We start from the raw sequence: 22,634 nt of genomic DNA, 5'->3' as shown, positions 1-22,634 counted from the left end.
GTGAGTTTTTTACTTTATCTTTGTATAAATATACTTCCGATGGTTAATTACATACATTTTGATAATTAGATATAATTTTTGTAGGTTTATTGACTTTAATTTTAATGTTAGGCAGATTGATTTTCGAGTGCACCGCAATTTTTCACTGTATGTTGGGTGCCGATCGATAAATTATTTTCTCAGTGAAGCTTAATAGCGATTTAATTAATTAAATCTTAATTAAGTTCTTTTTACATATTGTATTTTCATGCTTTTGTGTCATTTTCTATTGATTTTCTATTGATATTGTATTACTATTGTGTTTGTATTTTTTGTTTTGATTGGTTATTTTCTTGGTTGACGACATAGGTACATTGTATTTCGTTTTTCTATTTTCAGTAAATCGTCAATATCGTCAACATCGTCAACATCATCTATATTTTTTGTTCAGCTAATGAAATGTACTCTCTGGAATCTCTGGACTCTCTGGTTGTTGTCATTAAAGATGTTACGCATTTACTTATATATTTCCACGCCCATTTGCTAGCCAACACAATACACTTACTTGAAATATTTAATTTAATTACAGCTATTTGATGTCAGCTTTGCGAATCTGCACAAATGTGAACCCATGTCATCTTTTGATGTTTTGCTTTTCTCATTTTAAACTACTACAAACATGTATCCAATCATTTTGTCTGAACTTGATAGATAAATCACGGAAAGTTCCTCTGAATGTAACTTCCTGTGAGACTGAAATTAGACTTTCGGTGCTTCTAATGTTAATCTTAAGTTCGTGTTTATGACCGTTATCAGGATTATCCGAAGCCAATCATATTTGGCATATCTGAAATTGTATGTTTGGACACTTTCTTATTTCCTTTACAGCTATCAAAAGCACTATATCCTAGCGTAACAATTGTGTGGCATATCAGGACTCTCGGTGTCGGTTTCCTGATTAATCCTGAAATGTATTCAGATGTTCCAGTTATGGCCTTTGTTATTATAAACATCACCATCTGCAGAGGAACGTATGAAGTTATGGTAATATATATTTTAATAAGATAATTTAAATCGTATTTATTGATAAATAGAATGTAGTTTATATATTGACGAATTCAAAAATAAAATAAAATAAAAAATAATTTGATGATGTAAATATTTCATTAGAAATATGCAGTGGGGGTTCTAACGGAGTGAATATCTTTCTTTTGGGAACTGGGGAATTTTTAAGGGTGAATGGAGATAGGACGATGAGGAATTGAGGTATGGTATATGGTTAATTGGAAAAATCTTAAAAGAGATTAAAGATAATTTATACGCGAGCACTTGTCAAAACAGTTGTGATAGTGGAAAATTGTAATTGAAGCGATAGATCATTTAATAATATTTTGAATTTTAAACCATATTATAACCCTCTCCCATCAGCATAACTTTCTGATGTAATTTACATAAGTATTTATACCAACTATACTCGACGGTAGAGAAGACCGCACCGGTCACATTTATTTCTTTTGAAATAACTGAAATGAATTAAAAAAGGAAGAAAAATAATCGAGTAAAACCTTGTTAGCTATATTTTGTTTTGAACAATGTTTAATTATGTGAGATTGGGAGTGAAAATATGGCTATTCCATGCATACTATATGTAGTTGAGAAAATGTTTAGTTGTGTGAAAGAGTAATCAAGGGAACCAAGGTTATAGCGGTAAGCAAAAGAATGTAATCCAGGGACAAAGACCAGACATGGAAAACATGGGAGCATGGACCAGGTGCACCGGTAGGGTAAGTGTCCTCTGCTTTTCTAGAAACACCCGCCGAGTTGCTCATAAAAAGTAAAGTCCGGGGTAGACAAACGAGGAAAGGTAAACTATGACCTGTTGAATAAATCAGTTTTCATGGTGCTGATGGATACATCATAACAATCCACGAGTTCATGTTGACGACCATAAAACTTCTGTAGTGATGACTTCAATCTTGTAGCAACATAACCCTGTTCCAGAAGCCTGTTTGTTAGACTTCTAGCGCGATACAAAAAGTATGCGTAGTTTCAGCAAGCTCTGGCATAACGTATGAGTTGTGATATGAACACTCCATACGCAGGAGCCGAAGGGATGTTGCCACAGATGAAAGGAAAGTTGACAATTCTGAATGAAAAGTCATCACGTTTGTCGTAAAGTTTGGTCAATACTTTTCCTTTACCATCGATTTCTAAGTGTAGGTCAAGATATGAGGCTGACTTCACAGTGTCTGTAGTATCCTTTATCTCAAGTTCTTTTGGGTAGATGCGATGCATCCAATCCCCGAAATTAGGATTGTTTAAAGATAATACGTCATCTATATAGCGGAAACTGAGATTAAAACTCTTTCAACCAAATGTTAAATTTTAACTTCAAAAGACCTTATTTCATGACCTTAATGAAATGTCATGTGCACTCGACATCCTAATTTTCCCCGAAATACTTGACAATGCGGTGCCCATCTTATGTTCTTATGCATTTATCTATATACTTTTAACGTATGTTCCGTTTGATTTTTTTTGTAGGTTATCCGTCGAATATTGAGGTGATTGTTAATAAGGCTCAAGTATTTCATTTATAATTGTTTACAAATACCGCTTGATGCGGTTTATTGGACTGCAATGGGATATATCCCAATACTTTTTATGGAAGATTTTTAAGACGTGTTTTTATATTGTGATCATTCACCTAGTATCAAAGGTAAAGGTTAATATACATGAGTGCACAATTCAACAATTAACGTAAGCTCCGTGGAGCTTTTTAACTGATGGCCAGATTCAAGGTCGATTGGCTAATTTGTGCTTCTCGCAGGCCTGCCAGGCTTGTGGTGGAGGGCATCTCGATATTCAAATTATAGAGTATGGAAAAGAGGAAATCGCTCTAAAATGAAAAGGAAAAATAACCTCTTTCGGTATTTAACACACCAAAGTTTTTCCATGCTAAAAATATAGGTTTGACATTATTCTTTATGTAATACGCCTTACAATGATTCGACTTAAATTTTACATAACTTCCTCTTTTTACTTACTTAAAACAACAGGCATTATTATCCATCCTTTGCAAATGTCAATATTTTGACAGACATCTTTAATTTATTTGTTAACATTTTGCTGACATTGTAGATAAACAACGAAATTTGTGCTAATTATCCTTCCTTACACGATCAAGTTAACACATTTAAGCTCGGGTCGCCGCTCATTTTCTTTTGTTCCATCACACGTCTTATTTTGCTCATTTCGTGTTCTCTGTGTGTGTGTCTGTTTTTCCTGTCTTGTCTTTTTTCCGGGATTACCTTCTCTTTATTTCCGTTATAATCTTTGTTCCTGTGATTATTCTTTAATCTGTGATCGACCAGATCTGGATCTTTTCTCTCACTTGACAGTGGCAATGGGTGTGGCTATACCGCCAGTATTGCCCTTAAACGTTTCAATTAAGCGTTTACATGGAGTATGCATGTAAAAATGCCCTTACCTGTACTCCATTCTAATCGGCCTATAACCAGTGCTACAAGAGGACAATGGGCATTTATTTGAAAAATGGAAATCGAATGTTTTTTCAGATGCCGATGTACAGGTACATTTTGTAACGATGCCAAACGATGGAATGGTGAAAGTACGAATCAATTAAAAGATCTGATGCGACAACTATACAATATTACATCTGATTGTGTTGAAGCTCCAAGTATTTAGAACCAACTTTTAACTGATGTAATTGAGAGTTACACGTAGGGAAATGTTAAGCATATTGTTTTGTGTGATTTTTGTAAACATACAAAGACATATACAAATACAGTATTCAAATTCAAATTCATATCAAAACTACCAACGACCATCCGTACGTCATTTATGAGACGATGAACTTTGAGATCACGACCGATAATGGTGATCATAATGCCAATGCCATAAAGTCATAATGCCGACAATCCTTTTTTCCTCACACACTCAGACAGCCTTCTATCCCCGTTATTAACGAGTTCATATTAGAAAGCAAAGAAATTCTTCCACTGATATTACAATATATGTGAACTCTTCAACCCAGGGTAATATACTGAGCTTCAGTTAGAAGCAATATTGTACCAGTGCTTAAATAGGCAAGATAAGTGAACAAGGTAACTACTGTTAGAGTAAATTTCCCTGTCGTCTCACGCATGAAGCTGTTTACGACTACCATTGATATGCACCTGTATGAATGAAGCGTTAAAATGGAATGGTAACGGATGGGCAGTTTGATTTCAGACATGAAACTCACGATGCAGGTTATGGTTTTCACTCGGCCTATTGAAATTGTTGTGTAGTGATTCATTGCATTACTGTTACCTTTTAGCTTACATAAAAGCGTTTGGGTATAGATAGTTCAATTTATGGTCGAGACTAGCAAAATGTTGCATGTTAGTAAAGAAAAAAATATATTCACTTTCAGGTGCATGTGTTGAATATGAAGATGGGTTGTCAGAGCCTTTTATTTTAATGTAACTAAGTTATTTTAAAAAGTGTACCTTTTATGTTAACGGTGTTGAAATAAATACTTATATGCTTATTTTATTTCATTGGGAGTATTTTTGATGTTAAATATTGATTTATTAATACAGAAACATTTTTGTCATTGTTTGTATTGTACGAGCGTTTCACTTATGTCGAACTATGCTTTTGAAATTTGGGGATACTATGTGGATTAGGAATTGCTAAGGAAAGATATTCTCGCCAATATTGGTATAAGAACGTAGGTTGCAACAAAAGTGTTTTACTTTTCATATTTTGTTGTTGATAAATTTCAAACAAGTACTATCTTTAACAAAAACGATAGCCGACGCGGTAAAATTTTCCATTTTTAGTTTATTTCGTTCAAGAAAATAACACATGGCACGCAATTACAAAGTTTCGATACATTTTTTCGAACGCCACGAAGTTATCAGTATTTCGCCAATTGGGAAACAAAATTGCGATCAGGTGACTTGCATTTCCATAGAAGAGCGTCCTTAAAGTCAAAGGGTAAAAAGCTAAACTATACTGACTGCGTCGGAAAAAAGAAGTGTATCCTTGCTATTGATCTCTCAGAATCGTCCTATCATTGACATGTAAAAACAGATTGATTGTAACAATTTAGATTTTATACATAGGTTTAATGTTCTATAATTTTCAGTCTGACGAGAATCAAGTGTCAATGTAGTTTTCCATTTTCAGTCGTCTTCCACTTGTCAGTTTTACCATATGTTAAACCGAACCATTTGAAACCAAGAGATTCATTCATTTCACATACCATACAATAGAAATAGAATAATAAATCGGCAGCGCTTGAAATCTGTAAAACGATATATAATGAAAGTGTACAATAACAGTAATTGATGTGCGTGCCCCTTCCTTAATGAGAAAAGTGGGATTTGAATGTAATTATTGTTTCCTTTTTGTTTAGTATAATATGGATTATAGGTGGTCAGGGCTGGGTTTTATGAAGAAACTAAAATTGGAATTTAAAATCCTTGAGTTTTTTTCAGTCAAATCTTCAATATAAAACTTTTTGATTGGTCAAAATTTGAGTTGAAGAAGGATTTAAGGAAAACTTCAATATAAGTTTATTTAAGAAACTGTACCCAGAACTGTGTTTACTGTGATTAACGGACATGAATCGTTTAATATTACGAAATAAAAACCACACACACGCACACACACACACACACACACATACACAGTGACGACTAATGGATAAAATATGTTTTTTATTATCTCGTAATCACTTTAACTTCATTCGAAAATGCGGTTAGATAAAAACTAATTCAAGGCATTTTTAAAAGAAATTTTGCAAAAATAACCATCGCTAAGTATTTGAAATCACAATATTGATTAGAATATTTCACAGTCAATTTGGAGATAATCAAATACTGTAATTTTATACCACTTATACAATCAACAATAATTACAAAGTTATTTGTTTTAACTGTTTTGTTGACTCTCCCCCTTTTATTTCACTTTTGATTGAAAAATTAATGTTTATTTGTGAAAAAAAATAAAAAGGAAGAAAATGAAATGTCTATAAATAAATGACAGATTTTGATAATTGTCATGTTTAGATACCTTGTTTGATAAGAAACAAAGAATAAAGAAAATAGTATCTACTGTAAGCTTTTCTTTATGTCTTAACTTACCATAAACAACAACAGGAAGCTACGAGTGTCTATTATTCTTGTAGCAGATTCGATGAAGAAGACTAAACTCATTACCTTATTTACTGTAATCAGAGGTGTTGATGATTGTGTATAATATGAAATCTGATAAATAAATATACAAATATTGTAGTTATTATCATGTTGTTGCGATATATCATCTATACAAAGGATGCGTTCGATAAACTACAATACTAGAGAGTGAATTTAATAAGGCAAATGTTAATAATTGTTCCCTTATTGAACGACATAGCTTGAAATATTGCATTTTGAAATACAAATAAACACTGTTATTCATAAATGTAATGATATTGAAAATAAAAAGGAAAGAAAGATTTTTATGAATTTTATCCACTAAATGCATATTGTACTCCATATGATTTCACACAACTAAACATTTTCTCAACTACATATTGTATGCATGTAATAGCCATATTTTCACTCCCAATCTCACATAATTGAACATTGTTCAAAACAACATATAGCATCCATGTAATACCGTTAATTTGGTTATTCTTTCTACCAATGCTCAGTAAGAGTGCGTAAAGGTGGATGTTGGTCTCCAAGAAGCAATCAATATGACCTAATTTTAAATGTGAATGTTGAAAAGAGTAATAAAAGGAACCAAGATTCGAGTGCAATTCAAAAGTAATACAATTAGCTGAAGAAAGGATATGAATAGCATGACCACAGAATCAGATTAAAAATTGACTTACTTAAACATACTAATATTCAAATTTAGATCTGCTAACAAAGTTTTACTCTGTGGTTTTTCTTCCCTTTTTAATTTATTTCAGTTATTATTTCACAAGAAATAAATGTGATTGGTGCGGTATTCTCTACCTCCGAGTATAGTTGATATAAGTACTTATGTAAATTACATCAGAAAATTATGCTTATGGGAGATAGGTTATAATATGTTTTAAAATTCAAAATACATCTTCAATAGGTTGAGACTACTAAATCCTAACGTACATAGTAATGTTACGCCTCATAGACCAAATAAGGAGAAAATTAATAGACTCCGTTTCGTATTATCAAATGACATATCGCTTCAATTACAATTTTCCACTATCTCAACTGTTTTGACAAGTGCTCGCGTAAAAAGTATATTTAATATCTTTTAAGATTTTTCCATTTAACCATATACCATACCTCAATTCCTCATCGTCCTATCTCCGTTTACCCTTAATAATTCCCCAGTTCCCAAAGAAAGATATTCACTCCGCTAGAACCCCCACTGCATATTTCTAATGAAATATTTACATCATCACATTATTTTTTATTTTATTTTATTTTTGAATTCGTCAATATATAAACTACATTCTATTTATCAATAAATACGATTTAAATTATCTTATTAAAATATATATTACCATAACTTCATACGTTCCTCTGCAGATGGTGATGTTTATAATAACAAAGGCCATAACTGGAACATCTGAATACATTTCAGGATTAATCAGGAAACCGACACCGAGAGTCGTGATATGCCACACAATTGTTACGCTAGGATATAGTGCTTTTGATAGCTGTAAAGGAAATAAGAAAGTGTCCAAACATACAATTTCAGATATGCCAAATATGATTGGCTTCGGATAATCCTAATAACGGTCATAAACACGAACTTAAGATTAACGTTAGAAGCACCGAGAGTCAAATTTCAGTCTCACAGGAAGTTACATTCAGAGGAATGTTCCGTGATTTATCTATCAAATTCAGACAAAATGATTGGATACATGTTTGTAGTAGTTTAAAATGAGAAAAGCAAAACATCAAAAGATTACATGGGTTCACATTTGTGCAGATTCGCATAGATTAATACCCCCTTTATGGAAAACATATAATTTCATGCAGAGTGCAGAATTTAGGAAAAAATGGAATCAGGAAACTTTTTCTGGTTTTCGATGTCCAGAATAACAACCAGGACAAAATTGTGCAAATCGATAAAATAAACTATGTACATCCTATAATAGATTTCATCAATCGTATGATTATCCGACTAGGGTTTCATGAAAAAAAAAATATCAAGTTGGAAATTGCACCTAATCTTGAATTTTTCCTCAAATCTTTAATTTCAAGTGATCTGATTGGTCGGAATTTAAGATTAGGAAACAATTGAAGAAATCTCAATGTAATATTTTTTATGAAACCGGGCTGTACTCACAATTTCATTTTTCCTCCCAGCAGTATATATCCTTAGAAAATTTTTCATAAAGTTGAAGACGCTAAGAGAAAGCATTATGAAGATTACAATCAATCTCTTATCAAAGCTGACATCAAATAGCTGTAATTAAATAAAATATTTCACGTAAGTGTATGATAAAACAATATGTAACGGGGTGAAATGCTTAATGAATTGTTTTAAAAATTAACGGTCAATTCTCGGAAGTTACATTGTAGTTTAGAAAACGTTCAGTCATTGTCATTTTAAAACGGTTATGAGTTTTGCATGGTATTTGACCCAAACAACAAGTATACAGATGAATCCGCTTTATTGTAACTATTTTAAGTACAGTAAAGCAACAAATAATCTCGGATAGTCTGATTTGATATAAACATGTACAGCAATGAATTGTGTAGATATTCCTATAAAATACATCCATTTATGAACAACGTAACGTCGTAAGATGCATGTAAAACAATCAGGCAAATCCTATGATGTTGGTAGCAACACATATTTCCCTACTAATTCTTTATTCTAATATAGTTTCTTTACCATTTGTATGTAAAATAGTAAACGTTCCTTTTTTAGAGTAATCAAGGAAACCAAGGTTATAGCAGTAATCAACAGAATGTAATCCAGGTACAAAGACCAGGCATGGAAAACAGACATACACAACAAAGAAAATAAAATAACTAAAATCATGCATACAAAGTAACAAAAGCAAATGAGCAACTCGGACTAAAAACTTGAACCATGGACCAGGTGCACCGGTAGGGTAAGCGTCCTCTGCTTTTCTAGAAACACCCGATAATTGACGGTTCAGAAAATGATTTTAAGTTTCTTATCAAAGCAACCAAGTTTTGCACACAATAACGAGTTATCTACCCTATTCAATACATTTTAATGTTTTCTATGTAATTATTTGTTTTTAATCATTGCAGTCAATCATTAACTAACATTTAACCTTTAAAAGAATGCGACTATGATATGAGAAGGATGATTTCTTTTTTTCAAAATATTTGATGTGCCACCAACTTCCTAGTTTTTTGCATGGAAACCCCCTTAATGTGTCAGCGAGAAACGTCTTGTGTATTTTGTTTGGAGTATCCTCTTTCTCCTAACCCGTTATTACTCGCCGGTGACAAAAGTCGTAATACTGACAAATTTTCAAATATAAAAGGATATCTCCATTCTAATGCGACTGTTATCTAAAAAAATAATTAAAATCTTGGAAAATAATCAAATGCAAACGAAATTTAACGTTACAGCAAATGCTTACTTTGTCAGAGTAAGTAGTCAAAGGAAGTCTATAGCATATACATTGTATGCATTATGACTTACTCGTAAATCTCCAGTCCACGTATCCTGTCCAAAAACAGCAGATATTAATATAACAATCATACCGGCATCCAGCGCTTCCATTACATCTATTCTGTTCAATAATACATTTAAAACATTGAAGGGTCATTTACTGGTAAAGTGAACTTACACATAAGGTATTTTAAGTAATTGTTGCCAAATATTTTCTAAGGTTTAAGTATTTTGTGCGTTTTCTTTCAGAAACAATACTGCATATACCCGTTTCTTTTTAATTCTAGCAAATGGAAGTAGCTTTCCAACCTGACAGACTACTATCCCATTTCAGTAATGGACAGCAGTATACTTCAAAGTCAGATATTCAAGTTATTGGAGCTGTGTTAAGTACTTTGAGACTTTTAAACTAAAAAAAACTCACCGTAAATTGGGATATTATGGTGATAGTTTAATTTCGGTTTATTTGGCCTCCCGTTGAAAAGTGCCAAAATTAAACAAACAAAAATATGATATTTGCGAACATTTATAGACAGCTAAAAAGTATTGGTGTGCTGGTAGGTGTGGACAAAAGCAGGTAAGATGAAAACTGTTTTGCAGTTACCCGATTACTATATTATTGAGTAAAAACAATAATGGTCAGATTAGCCAAATTGTTTTCAAAGATAGGAATATGAGCTAAGCAAACTCCAAAATAAAACACTTATCACCTGAAATGCACAAAAATCACACGCACCAAACTAAAACAGGGATATTTTGGTGGAGAATTGCGAAAATAACACCACGCCAAAACAATTTACGGTATTTCAAGCAACATCGGTAATAATCGAAATAAATAGTTTAAGTTTCCATACAAAGGTTCTTTTCTAATTAGAAGGCAAGATTGTCGCGTTTTGGTGGTGGCGCTTCTTTGAAAAACTTATGAAAATGGCTCGCATTCCGTGATTGTAAAGTATAATTATCAAGTTATTAGTTCTCTTTAAATTCCTTGCGACGTGCACCTTGTTCAAATCTTGTACTCTATGTGCTTATACTTCATGTCAAAGAAATATCACCGAACAAATGATGCTTTTTCTTCCTACATATAATATATTATATTATAGTTATTCCTGTATTGTCCGGTTTCTATCCCTGGATTACATTGTTTTGATTTCCGTTCGAATCTTGATTTCCTTGATCACTCTTTTTAAAATATGTGTTTTGGAGAAAACCGTATATTCATCTCCACCACTAAAATCAACCATCTCTTACGAAGTGCCAATTTCATACACAATTTATATACTTTTATCTCAGGACTGCAACACTCATTGACAATGACTGGTTTTGAAGTTTGTTACTGTTACTTAATTAGAAATAAAAGTGAATATGTCCTTTTTTCTTGCATAGCTCGTCTCCTGTCTGAAAGTAATAATGAGTGCTACTTCAACATTTACATAGGTTTTATTCGCATGGGTAAAATAAAAAGAAATTAATTCACGACTCACTTTTCAAATCTAGCAACTGATGTCACATTTTCCTGCCAATGAAAAGAATAAAAGGCCACCATATATGATAAAACTATAAGTACCATCCATCCGGCGTGTATACCAAGTTTCATCGCGATAGACATATTTACTAGAGTTATTCCTAAAAAAAGAAGAAAATTTCTAGTTTGACAAGAAGAAAATTAGATTCATGTAAATGATCAAGAGGGTTTTGGCTGGGATTCACTTAATTTATATATCCAACGGTAGTGATGTCTTAACATTAGTGGTTCAGACATACATGTAATTAACATTACTGGTTCAGACATACGTGTAATTAACATTAGTGGTTCAGACATACGTGCAGGTAACATAAGCGGTTCAGACTTACGTGCAGTTAACGTTAGAGATTCAGACATACGTGCATGTAACATTAGTGGTTCACACATACATTTAGTTAACATCAGTGGTTCAGACATACGTGCAGTTAACATTAGTGATTCAGACATACGTGCCGTTAACGTTAGTGGTACAAACAAACATGCAGGTAACATTGGTGGTTCAGACATACGTGCCGTTAAGGTTAGTGGTACAAACAAACGTACAGGTAACATTAGTGGTTCAGACATACGTGCAGTTAACATTAGTAATTCAGATATACGTGTAGTTAATACTAGTGGTTCAGACATACGTGCAGTTAACATAAGTGGTTCAGAGAAACGTGCAGTTAACATTAGTAGTATATATATTGCAAACGATTATTATTCTTCCGGTAACTTGTGGGTCGAAAGTGACCAGTTGGGGAGGACCGGAAGTGGACCTTGGGTATGACCGGAAATGGACCTTGGGTGACATGAAGTAAACTAAGATTTGGGGGGGGGAGCGATCAATGACTAATAAAGGGAACATTGGGACCTTTTGATGAAGGAAAGTAGGGCTTACAGGTTAGGAGGGAGACTTCCATAGGTTTCTTCCTTAGGTGTCCTAATTAGTGTCATTATGTAGCATGATGATCTATCAACAGGTCGTTATAAAAAAGGGAGGAGTATTATGACTATAGTTATCTTTATCTTGTTTATATTGATTTTTTTATTTCTACATTTTCTTGATCTTTAATTGTATTTAATTTTTGTAAGTGTAATCTCATTGTCATTGTGTAATTATGTCAAATTGATTTTCTCAAATCGTGGCCCTGCTTCATGGTCTGTTCCATAAACAAATTCTTTATTCTTCCCTATTCAGTAATTTCACAGTCCTTAAAATTCCGCTTCAATATGAGTCTTCTTGCCGTCCGAGTATCGTTTGCGTCAAGGCTGTTTTTTTCCACTCAATTTGACCTTCACTTCCTCTTGTTCCTCGGTAACATGACTTGTTGACCTTCGACAAGGTTTTCATTGTATACCCGATATAGCTCCTGCTAATTTGAAGAAACATCCTCTCATTATATAAGGTACTGGTATCGTAGGTCAATATGATTCAGCTAGTTGAGCTTTTATAACTATCTTGATTAATTAATGTCGTTGTTTCTTATATGAATAGGATGCTCGCTATTCCGCTCTGGTTTCCACATGCATTTGATATTCTGACGTTGTATCACCTTTCTATACGTTCTTAATACATCTGCACGATCTTTGTTCCGAAATCCTCTCTATACAGTTCCATTTATAGGTGCCACATCTGTTATCTGGTCGGCTTTTTTCTTCCCTCCAATCGGTCTACCATGAGGTCTTTTGGGGCCTCACGTTCTTTTGTCAGTTCATTCCTTGGTTTGCATAGTGCACATTCTTTCGTCCATTGCACGTTTACGGCATCACGACTCGTGACCTCTTCTAAATAAATCCCTCGACAGGGGACGATCTTGTCAATCTTTATTGCTCCTGGTGCGTCCATCGCCTTTGCGAGTCGGCCAAGAAATGACCACATATCCTTTTTTTTTTTTTTTATCTCTATTAAAAATGTTACTTCTCAATCTCAATTTGTCGGGAGTACCCTGTTTCATGTCGATCAATAAATATCCATGGGGTTTGGCAGTGGTATACTCGTACGATTTAATAAAGTAGTTTGTCTTTTTGGGGAACATTTGTTGGGACATTGTCATGGCCTGTGATACGTCTCTGGAATTTTATTAAAGAGGACCAAGTATTGGGCATTCAGACTGATGGTCATGTTGTACTTGTTTTTGGTGAACAGATTCTGAACCAACAACATAACACTTATATGTTTATAGTAAGGATATTTCGTGAAGAGATGCGAATAGATAAATCTACTTCATCCATATTATCATCTATCAAGTGTCTCCCTCTGGGATCCAAGGAGTCAAGATCAGGGAGTCCTTGTACAAAGTCGACACCTTCCAGGGTTCTGGTACACGTCATAGCCCTACGTTATCCGACCAGGACTTGGCATCATCATGTGTTTCACGATTTGAACGAATCGGCTTTTAAACATCGTGTTTCCACTTCCGGTGGGTCATGCTGTGACGCTGGTTAAAGGATGAGCCAACGGCATGAAATGGTCGTCCAGGTACCTCTTTGGTACGTCAAAAACAAGTGGATCGTCTGTCGGGTGTATGGGAATGTTTTCGTCAGTTGGGGTCTTGTGTAAGTTTTCTTGAATTTCAATCTGTATCGATTGGTGTAGTCCATTCATCAAATTATCTTAGTTTTGTCTTTCTTCAAAGCATATTGGTATAAGTATGTCAACAGAGTATCGTAGTCCGATAAACCAGTTTGCATGGATTCTGTCTTTCTAAGGTTATCTTTTAAAGGACAGGATGCGTATGTGGACTGTAGTGGTTTGTTTGCATGGTTGTTGTAGCGTGATAGACGCGGTGATCCTTGTGATGTTCTAGAATAAGAATAAAACACCCGGTTTCACTCCTATAGGGTAGATCAATTGAAGTTTCGTATCCATGAGTTTTTTTTCTAAAATTACGTTTCATATTCTACCTCCCTGTAAATATCATCTTGCATTCTGGATAGGTCGTGGACATATCTTGTAAACGACGACAACTGAGATTAAAATGATTACAATTCTATTCTACTTTTACCTTTAATACTATGTTTTGCATGTCTTCTCGCTGATATTCCTTCCATAATCCTACATCCCTCTTTACTCTCCCTTTCTTTCTTTTTACCCTTAATATTGACTCTTGACTCCTTACTCAGACTCTAGACTCCGACTCTAGACTCCGACTCTTGACTCTTACTCCTGACTCTTGATCATTACTCCTGACTCTTTACTCCGACTCTTGACTCTTGACTTCGACTCTTGACTCTTACTCCTGACTATCTACTCCGACACTTGACTCTTTACTCCGACTCTTGACTCTTACTCTCGACTATCTACTCCAACTATTGACTGTTGACTCTACTCTACTGATTCTAGTCACCTACAATTTGCTCTTCACTCCTCCTAACCATAAACCCGTTGATTGAATTTAACTCTATTACGCAAGTTACCGGCACAATTCTGAAGATTCAACCCTGACTCTATCCCTAGCCATTTCCTTTCATCTAACTTTATTCGACCTCAAAGTGCATCTCCTTATCAAAACGTTACTTAACCGATTAACTTTTTCTCAAATTTATCGGCCACAGCCATAACCCTTACTCTGCACAAATACCATAGCTTGAACCCAACCCTTAACATAAACATAAGCCTAACCCTTTACTTAACCATACCCCTAACCCGAATCTAGATCTAACGTTTAACTCTAACAACTTTCTTGACACTGACCCTTATCTGAAACTCTAACCATAACCTTAGTTCTTTGACCCGTACGCTAACTTTCTTACTGTTTTCTTAACTCTGATCCAAGTCATAACCTCGAACCTAAACAAGTAACAAGACCTGACCCTACCCTAATAACAAACTCTAGGTTTGACCTCAATAAACTCTAAGACCTAAAATAGACCTAACTCTAGACTTAACCATAACCTTAGACAGATATCAACATCTGACCCCTAAACATAACCCTAAGCCTAACTCTACACTTAACCATAAACTTAACCCTTACCATACACCTGACCGTAGCTCTAACGGTTGACTCTTACAACTTTCTTGGGACTAGATCTTATCTGAAATTCAGACCCTAACTCTAGCTCTGACTTATCACGAGAGTTTCCTTCACCTTAATGCAAACTATTTAACTCTATTCTGAAGACTAACCATAAACATAACCCATAACCGAAACAAATGCCTGTATCTTACTCGTACTCCATAAAACTCTAGACCTAACTTAATCAAACGCCTCAAACATTGTGACTATTTTTAGTTTGTTTTGTAGGTCTACTCCTCACTTCTGACACTTTTTCTATTGCAAACTCTAACTTTATTTAGGTCTGACTTTTCTATGTAAATCCTTAGACCTCCTCAACCATAACCCTAAGTCATGTGAATATTTATAATTGTGCTATTTAGGTCTATTCCGTATCATTGTGTTAACTGTTTTCTATTGTGTTAACTCTTACTCCAAGCTTACTCCAACCCTATCCCTGACTCTTAGCCTAACCTTAAACCTTGATTGTGTTGTTTTTTTTCTGTTCTTTCAACACTAATCTTAACCCTGAACCTAACCCTAACCTTAATTCTTGTTGGTTTTGTTTTTTTCTATTGTTTTAACACTAATCCCAACCTTGACCTAACACTAACCTTAATCCTTGTTCTGTTTGTTTTTCTGTTATTTTAACACTAGCCCTAACCCTGAATTTTACTCGTACCATCTTTATTCTGGTTTTCTATTGTCTGAACAATTAACCTAATCCCACGTCTCCAGTGTTCTGTAAATCGGATCCCTATCATTCTGATTCATTTTTCTATTATTTTAACCCTAACCCTAACTATAACCTTAACGATAACACCAAGTCTTACACTAATCCTAACCCTTACCCTAATCCTAACCCTAATCTTTGCACTAATCCTATTTTATAGTGTTCTGTTAGTCTTTTCCGTATTGTTCCGATTCATTTTCTATTAAACCCACCATAACCCTAACCCTGACTCTAACCCTCACTCTTACCCTTATTCTAGCACTAACCCTAACTCTAACTCTAACCCAAGCCCTACCCCTTATGTTTGTTCTGGCTGTTTTTCTATTGTTTGAGCACCAACCCTAATTCAGTCTCTAGTGTTCTGCTAATCTGTACTGTTCAGATTCATATTTTATTATCACCACCTAATCCTAAACCTGACTTTAACCCTAATCTATCCCTAACCCTATCAATTCTAACCCTATGTATTTGCTTGAGATTCTGTTCAACAAAAGCAACTGTCACAGGACCATCGGTCTGAATGCCCATTACTTGGTCCTCTTTAAAAATCCCAGACACGTATCACAGCTTAGGCATTGACCCAAAAAACGATCCCCCCAAAGACAAACTACTTTATTAAAACGGGTATGCCACCGCCAAACCCCACGGATATTTATTGATCGACATGAAACAGGGTACTTCCGACAAATTGAGATTGAGAAGCAATATTTTCTCATGGAAAATTCAGGATGTGTTCTTGGATGAGGAAACGTATTAAAAGAGATAAAAGGATATGTGGTCACTTCTTGGCCGACTGGCAAAGGAGATGGACGCACCCGGAGCAATAAAGATTGACAAGATAGTCCCCTGTCGAGGGATTCATTTAGAAAAGGTCACGAGTCGTAATGCCGTACACGTGCAATGGATGAAAGAATGTGCACTTTGCAAGTCAAGGCAAGGACTGACAAAAGACCGGGAGGCCCCAGAAAGACCTCGTGACGTGGTAGACCAGCTGGAGGAAAGAACAAAAGCCAACAAGAAAACAGATGTGACACCTATAAATGGAACTGTATAGAGATAACTTCAAAACAAAGATCGAGCAGATATATTAAGAACGTATAAAAAGGGGCACAGAGTCAAAATATCAAATACAAGTGGAAACCAGAGCGGAGTATCGTGCAGCCTTGTATAAAAAAACAATGACCTTAATTAATCAAGAAAGTTACAAAAGTTAAACTAGCTGAATCATATTGATCCACGATATCAGGACCTTATATAATGATAGGATGTTTCATCAAATTAGCAGGAGCTATATGGGATACACAATGAAAACATACATCGAAAAACGATATGGGTTGACCCACTAAAGCCCACATCACGGATAAAATCGACGAAAAGGCTGAGTGCGTCTGTAAACATTGAATAAGCGATTAGATGGTCGACAATAAAAAATCCAATTATAATAAAAATGAAAGGCAATGCGCCATTCAAAAGCTCTTAACGTTCCAAATGTAAACATCAATTGTACAACGTGTAAACTTTACAGTTGTCAGTATTATCTTAAGACGTGTGATGACAATGATAAAATTAATATCCCAGAGGTAAGCATTGCACAAGTTATAATCTTCTTACACCTGTATAATAAAAAAGATTACAAAATCAATACATGTGCAATTGAAATCACCAGTAAAATGAGAAGTTTTAATTAAACATCTATCTAATCCGTGAGACATCTATTGAAATGAATTACACAACCAATTGAACGCCCCCCCCCCAAAAAAAAAAAAAAAAAAAAAAAAATAAAAAATAAAAAAAATAAACATCTGAGTTACATCATAAATGTATTCATACACAAAGCCACTTAAATCAATACTTTAAAATATCCCTATAGGAGGATATCTGGTGTACACCGTGAAAACATTTTTTCAAATGCCCAATCAATTTGACATTATTACTCAATGACAATGAGATTACAAACAGATAATTTACGAACATAATTCAAAAGCAATATAAACAAATTTAAAAAAAAGATAACTCTAGTAATAATACCCTCCCCTTTTTATACTTACCTGTTTATAGAACATCATACTACATAATGACACTAATAAGGACAATTAATGAGTATATCTATGGTGGTCGTTCCTCCCTCCTAAACACAACAATAGGTCCCCATGTTTCCTTTATCGGCCTTGAGTACTTCATCCAAGTCCACTTCCGGTCACCAAGGTCCACTTCCGGTCATACCAAAAGTCCACTTCTGGGCCCCTCCTCTACTGGTCACTTCCGGTTCACGACTGCCGGATGTGACGTCATGCGCATTGAAGTTGCACCACTATTCACCACCGAAAAATAATAATTGTTTTCAATACATATACTACTAACATTAGTGGTTGGGTTAACGTGCAGTTAACACTAGTGGTTCGGGAATACGCGCACTTAACATTATTGGTTCAGACAAACGTGTAGTTGCATGTAACACTAGTGGTTCAGGCAAACAAGCAGTTATTATTATTGGTTCAGACATACATGCACTGAACATTATTGGTTTAGACATACATGTGTTTAACATAAGTGGTTCGGACATATGTGCATTAACATTAGTAGTTCAGATATACAAGCAGATAACATTTGTGGTTCAGACATACTTGTAGTTCAAATTAGTGGTTCAGACATGCGTGCAGTTAACATTAGTGGTTCAGACATACGAGCAGATAACATTAGAAGTTCATACAAAAATGTAGGGTAAAAAAAAAGACAAAATAACAAAATAAATTGAAAAAAAAGCTCGACCATATGCGTATTTTTTTAAATATGAATTTCACGTGCTGATAATTTCGAAGCGAGAGTTCTGTCATTGTTTAACGGCTGAACTCCCCCCCACCACAGGTACACATCAATATGGCACCGACTAATTCATGTTTTAATACTTGTTTAAATGAATATTTTGTTAATAAAAAACTGTTGTTAATAGGTATCAAATTTACGATATAACTTTTGACAGTGAATCTAGCAAGCAGTTTTGATAATAAAATAAATAATGACAATAATAATAATAATAATAATAATAGTAATAATATTTATAAAATAATAATAAAAATTATGATGATAATAATTGATTAAAACAATAATAACAATAATAATAATAATAATAATTATAATAATGATACTATTAAAGTAACAATTATAAAAAAATAATAAGCACAGCAATAAGTATGATTTTTACAACCATAACAATAATAACATTGATATTAATAAATAAAAAATGAAACAAAAATATAATAACACTACAAATCACCTACCTGCAGCGATCCCATCAGCACAATGGTCGAAAAAATCTGATATCGGATTCTCCACACCGAACCGTCTAGCCTGGCGTCCGTCCAAGTTGTCCAGGTTCTGGTGGACTAGCATACCAACAATGCAAGCAATCAGTAGCCATGTTGGTACCTATATTATGAAATTGAATGTTGTACACATTTCAAGGTGTAATCTTCATAAAAATGAACAAAAATAAAAACAAACAAACAGACAGACCAACAAGGGAACCAAGATTCTTACAGAAATAAAAAGTAACATTATCCAAGGATAAAGACACGACAGGGAACAAAGACATACACAACAAAGAACATGAAATAACCAAGATAACACGTACAAAAAGGAATAAATAAATAAATAAATAAATAAATAAATAAATAAAATAAATGAATAAATAAATAAATAAATAAATAAATAAATAAATAAATAAGATAAAACAAAATGAGCAACTAGGACCCCACTACAAATGTGGGGCATTGATCAGGTGCATCGGTATAGCAAGCGTTCTCTGTAATGCTCAGTATTTTAGAGGTTTCAAATACAGAATAATGGCATAAGAAAGATCAGTTTGGTATAAAAGTCTCAAGAGTCAAAATTACAATATTTAGCTGTAAAATGTATTTAACACATATTTCTAGTAGTCGGAAAGAAACAATAATATCTAGGCAATCTATAAATCGGGCACATCAAAACATTATTCCATGTCTGGTCTTTGTCCCTAGATTAATTCGTTTGATTTCCGCTAGAATCTTAATTCCGTTCATTACTCTTTAATATCTACACAATTCATATTACAGCATTTAAAGAAACGTACACTTCTGTCCATATAACAATAATAATAACATACCACAACATATATTTGATTATTAAAGAAGACTAAGAGAAATCCCAGGATTTTTATTGTATTGATTTCTGGGATTCGGGGTCGCAATGGAAGCTACGTAACCTCCTGGGATATTTTCAGAGCTATTTGGTGATATATAGTCTTCTGCATGTTACACTTAACGTAAAGGTTCCTCAATCCATTAAATTTTGTATAAGAGCCTATATGGAAAGTGATAGTCGTTTGTAGCCTTCGTTTATGTTCATATATTACATTAAATATATCTACCGTTCCACTGTTTCTAAACAAAATCGTGTTATGGTGCAAATACAATTTCCAAGGTCAAATAGTTAGACTTGTACGATACGCTGTTTCAAACGACATTTTATTCATCTTACATCTTCAGTTGCAGAAGGAGCAGCAAACATCAGGAAAATGCAGGGTACTAGATTGGCAATTAGCCCAATTGTTGTAATTGTTGTCGCACAAATGTTTGCTGGAATATGTGGTTCGACTAAATCCCAGATCGGTTTCATAACCCTTTCGTGTATACTGCAGTTAACGCCCTTGTACTGATAGTTCTTACAACTCTCTTTTTGTTCTTTTGTTACCTTGTACATCTTGGTGTTAGCTGTAATTGTAATAGAGATTCATTATACAATTAACGAATTTGAAAAACGGCCGCCCTCGCACGGGATCAGTGCTGTTGGGAACCTTAGGTACACCATTTTGGCAACTATATTAGTGAGAGATATACACTGTTCTTATACAGAGCAGTTGAAATCTTAAACGGAGTATCATGTACAGTTATGATCACTTCTAACCTCTATTCTAGTCTGTCAGGGTTTGCTGTTATACTGTCAGAAACTGTCCAAACCAATGACACACCTTGTCAGACTGTCATGGTTTGGACAAACTCTGTCATAATCTATCATGGGTCGTGACACTCTCTATCAGGACATTTCTAGATAGACCTATACTCTATTTCACGTCATTCTTAAGAGTTTCTACAGAGAACAGTTCCTGACAAGTCCAGACAGAGTATGATATTATTCTTCTGTACTACCATTACAAATCATTCGGTTAATTTTCATTTTTTATATTAAATTGGTATTTTTCAGTCGGACTTGATATTTCTTTTTCTCTTCACGCAAAAAAGATTTACTTCTCTAAACTTCTATTTCGAACAGTTTTCATTTTTAATCGGACTTTCTATTTTAAATAAAGTCACGTGGAGTAGTGTCAGGAACTCTCCAGTGGTATGACAGTTTAGAACGGCTTATCCTTTTTCAATTTGTCAAGACCCAGGATAGGTTCTGTCATGATCTGTCATGGTATAGAACAAAGTGTGTCAAGACCCAAGACCCACGACAGCATCTGTCAGATCCTGTCAGATTTGTTTTCAATCTGCTGACATAGAACAATTTTACTAACAGATTCTTACAGAATTTAGGAGAGGTTAGAAGTGATCGCAACTGTAAATGATGCTGGTACCTCAATACACTTTTACAAATGTAAAAATATTACGTACGAAAGTTACAGGAATGCAGTAGACATGTACAGATATATAGGAATACGATGAAATTTGGGGTTCGGTGTTGTCACAGCCCTAACAACTATATTCGACAAATAAGACTTCATTTGCTCATTTGTTTTTGTTACTTTGTATGTATGATTTTAGTTATTTTATGTTCTTTGTTGTGTGTGTCGGTTTTCCATGGCTGGTGTTTGTCCCTGGATTACATTCTTTTGATTACCGCTATAACCTTGGTTCCCTTGATTACTCTTTCAGGTATCTGCAGACAGAACACGGAGCTAATATATGTAAAGCAAATACCATTCATAGAACCCTATGATCAACTACACCAGCACAAATATATTAAGCACACTTATATCCCATCCCTGAAAATAACCATGAATTACACAAACTTCCTCAATTCAAAAAGTTACCATAAACTAAATCATATGTATTATGAGGCATAGTGGAATATATCGAAAGTAGAAAAATCGCATTTTTAAAAACCTGTGAAATCAAGTAAACCTCATAGATAACATATTATAGCAATTTTTAGCAATTTTAAAACACATTTATTGTGGAATGCAACTTATAAGTATTTTAAAATAAATTTAGTAAATAGTAAATAAACCGTCCTACACATATATAGGCATGTTCAACACCGCGGCAGATGTTCGTTTCCTTTCTTACTAACCGTTGCAGACAAGTCGTTGGAATTCTCGGACATCATTCAAATCAAATGTGGTTTGACAACCGGATAACGTCGCGTAAAACCATTCATTTTTTTCCTGACTTTGCTAGATTCTTGCATTTTCTGAGAGGGCTAGTTGCAGCGTCTTGTCAAATGTCAAACGTCAGACGATGTTTGGGACTTGATATATAGGTTTATGTCAAACATTTTTTTTTCAAATACTATTGTTTTGGAATATATTTTGTGTTGGATCTATTCAATAACTAATTGCTCATTGAAAATACATCCGAGTTTAACATTATTTTATTTAAAAAAAAAGTTAGTTTAATTTACACTTAAGATAGAGTAATATAGAAAATTGTAATGCATTTGACATAAGAAATGTATAATATAGATATCACAATGTCCGTTGAAACTTACGGTAAAAGACGGTTCGACTGAG

The 22,634-nt window shown here is 34.2% G+C and overlaps 1 protein-coding gene across 15 annotated transcripts in view; it reads right to left on the bottom strand.

Annotated features, from left to right (window-relative positions):
* Positions 1–5,096: 5,096 nt before the first annotated feature.
* The window catches only part of LOC148599197 (choline/ethanolaminephosphotransferase 1-like), a 31,020-nt gene continuing 13,482 nt past the window's right edge, over positions 5,097–22,634 (bottom strand). For 8 of the 15 annotated variants that reach the window (XM_088559049.1, XM_088559050.1, XM_088559052.1 and 5 more), the window contains 8 exons: positions 20,384–20,616; positions 19,147–19,294; positions 11,118–11,259; positions 9,664–9,754; positions 8,323–8,442; positions 7,532–7,687; positions 6,138–6,260; positions 5,097–5,296 (listed from right to left, as the gene is read on the bottom strand). In XM_088559049.1, coding sequence (XP_088415175.1) covers positions 5,156–5,296; positions 6,138–6,260; positions 7,532–7,687; positions 8,323–8,442; positions 9,664–9,754; positions 11,118–11,259; positions 19,147–19,294; positions 20,384–20,605 — 1,143 coding nt within the window. In that variant the 5' untranslated portion in view covers positions 20,606–20,616 and the 3' untranslated portion in view covers positions 5,097–5,155. The other 7 variants (XM_088559053.1, XM_088559055.1, XR_015918106.1 and 4 more) reach the window with 6 other exon arrangements.

Source organism: Perna viridis, chromosome 13 (assembly GCF_037379345.1).
Source record: "Perna viridis isolate PV_CMFRI_1.1 ecotype Kerala chromosome 13, ASM3737934v1, whole genome shotgun sequence".
NCBI lineage: Eukaryota > Metazoa > Mollusca > Bivalvia > Mytilida > Mytilidae > Perna > Perna viridis.
Note: the sequence above shows the minus strand (reverse complement) of the source record. Positions and strands in the feature narration are given on the sequence as shown.